Source organism: Electrona antarctica, assembly GCF_951216825.1.
Source record: "Electrona antarctica genome assembly, chromosome: 9".
Taxonomy (NCBI): Eukaryota; Metazoa; Chordata; class Actinopteri; order Myctophiformes; family Myctophidae; genus Electrona; species Electrona antarctica.
In genome coordinates, this window is record NC_136790.1 from 3248338 (window position 1) to 3258337 (window position 10000).

Sequence of the window (10000 nt, forward strand, 5' to 3'; positions counted from 1 at the left end):
TCCGTAGCAGAATACACGTCTCCTATCAAATTAATTGAAAACAGTGATTGTTGCCTGTTGGTAGGGGCTTAGAAGAAAGTGTTGCCGACGAATCGCAGTTTAAAACCAAATCAATGAAGCTCACTGAGCCAAATTAGGCAGAGACGCAGTTAACCCATTTTGGGCGGGAACCCCTTTTGGTGTTAGCATCATGTTATGCTTTAGCTATTGAAAAATAGCAGATCTACAAGCTCATAGCGCGCCACTGAGTGGCGCGCTATGAGCTTGTAGGTCTGCTATTTTTTGAAAAATCGAAGAACGACTGACATAGAGACATAGCTTTTTCAGAAAACTGTCGGGATGTCAGAAGACATTTATTAGAATCTGATCTCGCGTCAAAATGGGTTAATGACAAATCCTGCAGAGTGTGGATATAGATCAGGTCAATACCTCAAACAAGGTGGATACAACGATGCCGCGGCTCACGCAAAAACCATTACAGCAATGTACCTGAGAGCCAGTCTCCCTGAAGTGGTGGAGAGGACGGAGTGGAGAGATGCAGTGAGCATGTAAATGTACTGCATACGCATATGAGGGTAACGTTCCAACGAGAGGGTGTAATATCTATTTGGCTTCACCAAAAGGACTCGGGGCTGCATAGGTTTGACAAGGTTTCATCTCTGGTCCTTATATACAGAATACAGATAACTAGGTACACGTACTCTATCAGATAGATAGGTAGGTATAGGCAGACAATTATAATATTTTATACTGACTGGGGGGGTGGGGGGGCATAGGAGTTGAGGGAGATAGTAGTCACTTTGTAGCAAAGGACCGTATCCATTGTACTCTAGAGTACATTAAAAAGCAATGTGTTTTTTTCCCCGTGCCAGGGATATGCAAGGTGGAGCCTGAGCTCCAGACAGACAGTCCAGGGATATGCAAGGTGGAGCCTGAGCTCCAGACAGACAGTCCAGGGATATGCAAGGTGGAGCCTGAGCTCCAGACAGACAGTCCTGACGTGATCTATGATGATGTACCTGGTGAGGACCCACTCTCGCCTGAGGAAGGTCAGTCCAAGTGTGTGTGTGTGTGTGTGTGTGTGTGTGTGTGTGTGTGTGTGTGTGTGTGTGTGTGTGTGTGTGTGTGTGTGTGTGTGTGTGTGTGTGTGTGTGTGTGTGTGTGTGTGTGTGTGTGTGTGTGTGTGTGTGTGTGTGTGTGTGTGTGTGTACATGAGTGTGTGTGCACATGAGTGTGTGTGTTTGTGTGTGTGTGCACATGAGTGTGTGTGTGTGTGTGTGTGTACATGAGTGTGTGTGCACATGAGTGTGTGTGTGTGTGTGTGTGTGCACATGAGTGTGTGTGTGTGTGTATGTGTGCGCACGTGTGTGTGTGTGTGTGTGCGTGCGTGCGCGCACATGAGAGTGTGTGTGTGTGTGTGTGTGTGTGTGTGTGTGTGTGTGTGTGTGTGTGTGTGTGTGTGTGTGTGTGTGTGTGTGTGTGTGTGTGTGTGTGTGTGTGTGTGTGTACGCACGCGCGCACGAGTGTGTGTGTGTGTGCACATGAGTGTGTGTGTGTGTGAAGAAGCAGCAGGGTGCCTATAGGTGCTCCTCTGCACTATAAACCGCTTACAAAACATTTCTCTTTGAGTTGAGTTTGGATCAGCATTAATTGTGCTGATTCGTTCATTATCAAATATTCAATCTATCAGAGATAAGAGCCTTTTTTTCCCCAAGTCGGATCAATTGGATATTTTCACAAGGGCAGAAAGACCATTTGTGTAACTTATGTGCATTAGTCTGCCATCGATCCTCCGTTTGGATCTCAGTGTGATCTCAAACATGGGCTACTTTTGGAGTGGATTTCTGAAGGTATGGTTTCATGTTAGATGGATATTCTACTTAAAGTGACGGTGCTTCCTGGAAGTGTATGTGCTGCTTATGTTCGTCCTTGTGTGTCTTGTTGAGGTGCCCTTGAGCAAGTTGCTGAATCGATACCTGCTCACTTTGTATTTTGTTCAACAATTAGTATCAGTTACAGCCACTAAAAGTGTATGTGTGCGTGGGAGCACATGCGTGCCTGTGCATGTGATTGTGAACACTGTATATCTGTGTGTTTTAGGTGATATGATCTATGAAGATGTTCAGCGAGATGTTGGCCATTTGGAGGCAGACAACGGCTGGAGTTCCAGTGAATTTGAGAGCTATGATGACCAGTCCGATACGGAGAGCAAACTACCAACACGCAGCAAGGTGTGTGGGGGCGTGCGTGTGTGAACGTGTGTATGGGAGGGTGTGTACACGTCAATGCTCGTGTCTGTCTGTCCCCCTCTGTCTTACAAGATGAGAAATATATAAAAGCCTCTCTTTGGGCAGACACATAACGTGGATTCACTCATGCCTCCTCACCGGGGAGGAGCGGTCATGATACCGGAAGGTCGCCAGTTCGAATCCCCGGACCGGCACGTTCAAATTGCCACCGCTGAAGTGCCCTTGAGCAAGGCATTGAACCCCAACCATGAAATGTTCTATGAGCAGGGCGTGGCTGTAAACAAGCATCTCGAGCTTAGTCCACTTCCCTGGGTAAACAAAGAACTTTGCTTTGCTTTGAAGGGTGAGTGCGTGAATCCACGTTATCAGTCTGGCCAAAGCCAGGCTAATAAGAGCCGTCTAGTACGCTGTCTTTGCAAGTAAACAACAACAAGCATTTCTGTTTTGAAATGCCTAAGAAACTCTCTTCTTTGCTCGGCCCAGGGACACTGTTCTTCAGCTATGTGGCGTGACTGCAGTGTCTCGATCCTCCACACGATGGCACTGTGCTCACGTTCACTTCATGCCACTATTTGACACCTGCAGCATTCAGACTGTGCATGTCATTGTAGCCACAGGGACAGTTTGAAATAGTCATGGTAATAATGAGAATATTATATTGTGCTGAGTTTGTGTGATTATTAATGCACAGATTCCCCAACACCTGTATACCTTTACATATATTTACATATTGACAGTGTGTGGGTGTGAATATCACTCCATTGAATCTTAAAAATATATCCTGATTTAAATCAATGTTTTCAGAATAGGGGGGAAAAGTGCGTGGAGTTGCAGTGTAGAAATGAGAGGCATTACAGAGGTGTAATTACATTACATTACATTACATTACAGAGGTGTAATTACATTACATTACATTACATTACAGAGGTGTAATTACATTACATTACATTACATTACAGAGGTGTAATTACAGGGAGATGCTGTATGAAACTCTCTCTCAGCTCTCCCCAATACCTGTCCCAAGCCAATGAGCACAAAAGGAAGATTTTGAGTTCACTTTAAGGAAGAGACTTTTAATTATAACGCCGATGCTTTTTAGCCAACACGGCCTTCACGAGAAACACCTTGACTTTATAATCAAGGCTGCTTCATTAATTGTTCACCGAGTGTGGCTGCATTTTTGCCTTTCATTCGGTTCACTACTTAACGCAAGCACCTTTTGGGAGAGCTGATTTTTTATTTATTTACTTTGCGACAGATTAGCTTCCCTTCATGTCTGTCCCCATGCTGCCTTGCCTTCCCCTCCTCCACAAATCAGTGGCTATTAGTCTCAGCCAGTCATTCATTAGCCCTTTTGACCAAAGCATTGCTTTAAAGCTTTCACTCTTAGAGCTGGTGATTAATCCCCTGGTGTTGCTTTGCTTGTTTTGCCTTGATCAACTTCTACCGTTTCCCTTGTCTTGTCGTCGTCCTCCTCCGCCCTCGGTCTTCCTTCTTTCCTTCCCCCTGTGGCTTACTTCATGTGATGTACGCCCCAACACCCCTTCATCCCTTCATCCTGTCGCCATTCACCCGTCCACCGCTCCTCCTCCCCCCACCCCCTCCCCCCCGTACCGTACGTCACCTGTAGCTCCCCCCTGAGGTGCGTCGGCTGCGGGAGCGTTGTGCCAGGACCAAACAAGATCTGGCCATGAGGCTGGCCGGCATGCACAACGGTGACACCAAGGTATACCTCACTGGCTGTTAAAACCATTTAGGCCTGACGTCGAAAAAAAGTCTTCTGAAAGAATATATATTCAAAGATCTGTGCCGCATTTTCACGATTTTTCAAAAATAGCAGACCTACGAGCTTGTAGATCTGCTATTTTTCAATAGCTAAAGTATAACATAATGCTTAGTTAAAACACAAACGGGTTCCCGTCCAGAAACCACAGTGTTTTCAAATTCAGAAGCCAAAAGCCCCGAATATAGGAATAGGAACTATATTATTTGTACTACTACTATTTACTGCATGTTCACTGCTCTAATGCTGTTGCTTTCATCAACCCCAAGATAATAATCACAATATATATATTCTTTTTTTTTATTTTTTTTATGATCAAGGATTTGCTCTCTTTTCTGCTGCTGGAATATACAGTAAATGGGATGGTCTGGGAAAAAATAAATAACTAGAGAGAGTTTTGTGTAACGGTGCACCAATGTCATCTTACCGTACGTAGAACTAATACAGCCAATACAACGGACGCATGTGCATGAAGTAGCCTGTATGCTTACATAGTTACATCATCCAAATACAATTTATTATCGCCTCCTCCTTCATGTTTGTCAGCCATTCTATGGATGTGTGGTACGAGGACAGGTTTACGGGACACATTACTTTTAAGTATTCTGCCTGTTTACTAATTAATGACCTAGTTTCCTGAAGTGGCATCACTTAAAAATACTATGAGCGCCATGAGTGTATTCTGGGGTCTGTGGAGTCTGGTTGCAGGCAGGGACGGATTAACCCCCATGAGGGCCCCTGGGCCGGTAATTTTTGCAGGGCCCCCACAGCGCGCGTGCACGCAACATTGTCGTGTTGTTCCGTGTTTCTATCATCTTTTTGACCTAAATTTAACAAAATCAATGGCCAATGAAGGGCTCCAGGAGCCCTTTTCAGGGCGTCAAACCTAGTACTGCGTGGTCCAATTTCTCCGAAGGGCCCTTTAGAGCCAAGGGCCCCTGGGCCACGGCCCCACTGGCCCAATGGCTAATTTGTCCCTGGTTGCAGGGTCTCTGTGATGCTCAGGGTCTGTGGAGTCTGGTTGCAGGGTCTCTGTGATGATCAGGGCGGGGGTCTGGTTGCAGGGTCTCTGTGATGCTGCAAGGCGGGGGTGCGCAGGGCGGGGGTGCCTTGTGGTCAACTGTACTCTCCCCACATTGAGCAATATTATGTGCTGCATGTTTCTGAATCACTGTGTCATTATCCGGAACACTGTAGGCTGAGGCTCTTAACTCTTAGGCAAGCTTCTTCCTTGGGAAATGACAGCCCACCACCTCGCTCCTCTCAACCAGGTTCAGCAATTAATGAAGGCAGCCAAGAGTGGAACTAAGGATGGAATTGAGAAGACCAAAATAGCCGTCATGCGCCGGGTCTCTTTCCTCCACAAGAAAGACCAAGCGGGTAAGCCTGTGAAAGTTTTGCAAGCATTTTTCTATATTTAACTAACTTATGCCAGCTAGCCCTCGTGCATTGAAGGTCATACTTTATTTAGCGATGCAGATTGTGTATGAGAAGTGTGAGTTGCTTTAAAATGTCTTGTGTGAACTCGATATGAACTCATTCTTTGAGCTTCTTGTGTACGACGATGTTTGCCAAACCCAAAGTATTGTTTGAGCTGATGGAAGATAAAGTCTCCCCATTTGCTTTTTCCAATCCCTGCATTACTGGAAAAAAGGAAAAACAAAACGACAACAGCAGGAAAGAATAGCTCTAAATGAATAGATTTTCCCCCCAGAAAAAACAAACAAAAGACAAAACGATGCATGGGGTAAATTAAGCTGCTTCACCCAGATTAAAGAGAGGCGTTGTGGTCATTATTTTTTTCTTTTTAAGAAGTTGTGTTCTCACGTGATACGATACAGCTCTCACACCCTTAGAACCCAAGCCCAACAATGGAGTGAGATTAGCATCCATTAACCCATTTTGACCTGAGATCAGATTCTAAAAATGTCTACATCCTGACAGTTTTCTGAAAAAGCCATGTTTCTATGTCAGTCGTTCTTCGATTTTTCAAAAATAGCAGACCTACAAGTTCGCGCCACTTGGTGGCGCGCTATGAGCTTGTAGATCTGCTATTTTTCAATAGCTAAAGCATAACATAATGCTAACACCAAAAGGGATTCCCGCCCTATGGGCGGGAATTAAAGGGATTCCCGCCCAAAATGGGTTAATAGAGTGTTGAGCAGCTCCACAAACCACAGATATCAATCCCCTCACGCCTCAAACTAAATCTCATAGTCATCACGACGAGGTAAAGAGGCCAGCGTAGCTAATTTTAGTGTTGGATCAAGGGGGGGGGGGGGGGGGGTGATGGGGTTGGGCTGAGACCCCCATGTTATCATTCCAAAGTCTTTAATTGGAACGAAGCATGCTTCTGGCATAGAGGGTTGTGGGTGAAGTGGAGATTTTGTACCAGGGCCTTTGTACGCGTGCGGACAAGTGAGTGTGTTCAGAGGACGCCTGTCTGTCTGTCTGTCTGTGTCTGTGTCTCTCTCTCTCTCTCGTTTTAGAGCAGGCGTGGGCAACTTTGACGATGGCGAGGGCCAATATATTTCCACACTCACTCCAGAGGGGCCACAGTGCATGTTACTGTCGTAGCAAAAATAGCCGATCTACAAGCGTGACGCGTTTTGAGCTTGTAGATCGGCTATTTTTAAACTTATAAACTTTGTGTCACTATGTCTCCAGCTGCAGTGAGGGCTCTTAATGCTGATTCTCTCTCAATCTCTTTCTTCACCTCTCTGTGTCTCTCCATCTGTGTCTCTGTTTCTCTCCATCCGTGTCTCTGTTTATCTGTGTCTCTGTTTCTCTCCATCTGTGTCTCTCTCTCTCTCTCTCTCTCTCTCTCTCTCTCTCTCTCTCTCTCCCTCCTTTGCAGAGGACCTGGACGACGACGCAGGGTACCTGGATGTGGCTCTATCAGATGTCAAGCACCCTCCACCACAGCTGTGCCCCATGCCAGAGGGGCTGACCAGCCAACAGGTGCATGATCTGCCATTTAGAGTGTGTTGTGGACCGGGCCTCTTAACACCGGTGTCTCACATCACTGCATCATGCAGCGGAAATAGAAGGTCAACAACAAGCACCACGTTGTCACATGCCGAAAATACCAGATCTACAAGCACGGAGTCACGCCCCCAAAAGTAGCATAGTCTCGCACAATGAAAATGGCAGATATACAAGCTCACAAAGCGATGTGAGCATGTAGATGTGCTATTTGCAGAACGCTAAAGTGGTCAAGAGGTGCACGCACATCCCAGGCTAATTCAAAGGGTAAAGTAAGTAGCCTTGCCGAGCCATGAGGCCCATAGGGGGCAGGAGCCTATCTCCTGTTTCTGTAGCGTGAGGCAGCTTGATGTACAAGTACACCCCCTGGACATGACGCTAGTATGTCGCAGGGACTTTACCCCCAATCCAACCCTTGATGCTGAGTGTCAAGCAGGGAGGCACTGGGTCCCATTTTTAGAGTCTTTGGTATGACCCGGCCGGGGATTGACACTCTAACCACAAGGCCACTGAGCTGGTAAAACAATTCAACGGGTGCTCGAACAAAAAGAACAAACTGCAAAAGAGAGAATAAGTCTGTACACCTTTTTGAAAGCTCCCCAAAAACATTATTTACCAAAAGGCGGGGGGGGGAAAAGCGCACAACGTTTGGGCCTCTGTGGCCTCGTCAGGTATACCTGATGAAGCACATTATAAAAAAACACAATGTGTGAATCAAGTGTGCTGGCCATACTTTTGCTTGATTACACAGAGGAATGAAGAAAAGTTTGTATCTATTTTCAAACCTCTAAAATAGCCAGGTCTGGTCAAAGCAGATCTGCTACAGTTAGTTGCTAGTTCTGTGTTTTGTGCCTTTTGGGTTGTTCTATATGCAGCATTAAAACATTCTGAACGGGAAGCCCTTTTGGTGTTTCAAGCATTCTGTTATACTTTAGCTATTGGAAAATAGCAGATCTACAAGCTCATAGCGCGCCACCGAGTGGCGCGCTATGAGCTTGTAGATCTGCTATTTTTGAAAAATCGTAAAAATGCGGCACAAATCTTTGAATAGGTATATATTCTTTCAGAGCGAACGTTTTTTTAATTTCGACGTCAGGCCTAAATGGGTTAAAACAAATACAACTGCAGAACTAATTTGAGAGAAATGCAGGAGAAATGCATGAAGGGGTTAATCTTAATTATAATGAGAACACAATGGAAAGTGTAGTAATAATCCATGTTGTCCACCCCCACTGCCAATAATAATCATATAGTCTCAGTCATGACATTTTTATAATGTACTATAATTTTTTTTCATTTATACTTTGACGTGGTTATGATGTACAGGTATATGCTGCACAGATCGTTAATAATAATAATGTTATCTTGATGGCTCACTTAAGCAATATTACACGAGAGGGTGTGGTTTAACGTGACTATTGCCACGACAGTGATGCGGTCAGGAACGAGACGTAGTCGAGTTCCGCAAGCAAGTGTTACCCTTAAAACGAAGAAAATCGCTGAAAAAATATATTTTTTTAATGACAGATGTAGTCACTACGACCACAAATGTCCCAAGAAACTAGCTAGCCTAGCCACCGAGTTTGCTAGCGCTCTGGGAGAACAGAGCAGCTGAATTCTTCGTTTTGATTAGGTGGTGAATGGTGCTGGTTTGATCCACGGCTAGAAGGCTGTTTCAACCAATCAGATTGCTTCCTCGAAACGACTGTTGGTATAATATTCATTTCAAGTAAAAGCCCAACTTTCTTTGTAAAATAATGTAGTATCTGCACTTGTACTTCGTGCATTTGCATGAATTCGAGACAGTTTATATAAGACTCCGGCGTGTCACATCTATGCTCTGGGCTCTTACGTATGTGCATATACTCAAATGGATGCATTGGCTCTCTAACATCTCCATCTTTTCTTTTCTTTTTACATCTCTAGGTACTCTATAGGTGTTGCTGTTGCTTTTATTGAATTCAACAGTGTTGCTTTTATTGAATCTTTAAAAAAAACCACAAAAAAAGCGGCTCCTTTTCATGTCAATGGGGTAAAACTTCAACCATTAAGCTCTGAAACAACGGGAGCCTCCTTCATAGCGACCTACCCCCGCTTCCTTCAAGTCCTTTACCTCCCTGTGACAAACACCTGATTATAGTGGCATCCATCAACCTGTTCTCTGCTTAACTGGAGTCACACGGCAGCCAGCAGCGCCTCAAACACCCCCCCTACCCCCCTCGCCATCATGTCCTCTTAACCCATTTTGGGCGGGAACCCCTTTTGGTGTTAGCGTTATGTTATGCTTCAGCTATTGAAAAATAGCAGATCTACAAGCTCGTAGATCTGCTATTTTTGAAAAATCGAAGGAACGACCGACATGGAAACGTAGCTTTGTCAGAAAACTGTCAGGACGTAGAAGACATTTTTTAGAATCTGATCTCAGGTCAAAATGGGTTAAGGTGCCTGAATTATCCTGACAGGTCCTCGCCTGTGTCTTCCCCCAGGTTGTCAGACGCCATATCCTGGGCTCCATCATTCAGAGCGAACGCAGCTACCTGGAGTCTCTCAGGAGGATCCTGCAGGTGAGAAGGCCCCCCGCCGCCATGACCAAAGCCCAAAACAGTACACCCCCCCCCCCCCCCCTCTCTGTCATGTGCAATACCTTCACCGCGTAGGCGTCACAAGCTAAAAGAGTTAAATTACCCGGGTGTCTTGGCGTAAATCATTTTAATGAAACAGCTTTGCGTGCTCCTGAGGTGTCGTGCAGATGCAGAGAGAGAGAGAGAGAGAGAGAGAGAGAGACGGGGAGAGGGAAGGAGAGACTGGCTCTTCACAGCATGGGGTTCGGGCTTTCTCTTTAATCCCTTGTTTTTTTGGTATGCAAAAGAGATTATTGTTATCTCACTCACGGAGAAAAGCAAAAAGAAACACCTGCTGAAATGGAAACGGCAGCAATCAATGGAAGTATGTTTAGTGAAATCTCTGGCTGTCGAGACGGCAA

At 45.3% G+C, this 10000-nt stretch overlaps 1 protein-coding gene across 1 annotated transcript in view; it reads left to right on the forward strand.

Annotated features, from left to right (window-relative positions):
* The window catches only part of arhgef10la (Rho guanine nucleotide exchange factor (GEF) 10-like a), a 306255-nt gene that overhangs the window by 59043 nt on the left and 237212 nt on the right, over positions 1-10000 (forward strand). The window contains exons 5-10 of the mRNA XM_079509721.1: positions 873-1049; positions 2101-2231; positions 3880-3975; positions 5304-5412; positions 6890-6993; positions 9504-9581. Of these exons, the coding sequence (XP_079365847.1) occupies positions 873-1049; positions 2101-2231; positions 3880-3975; positions 5304-5412; positions 6890-6993; positions 9504-9581 (695 nt within the window). The remainder of the gene's footprint in view (positions 1-872; positions 1050-2100; positions 2232-3879; positions 3976-5303; positions 5413-6889; positions 6994-9503; positions 9582-10000) is intronic.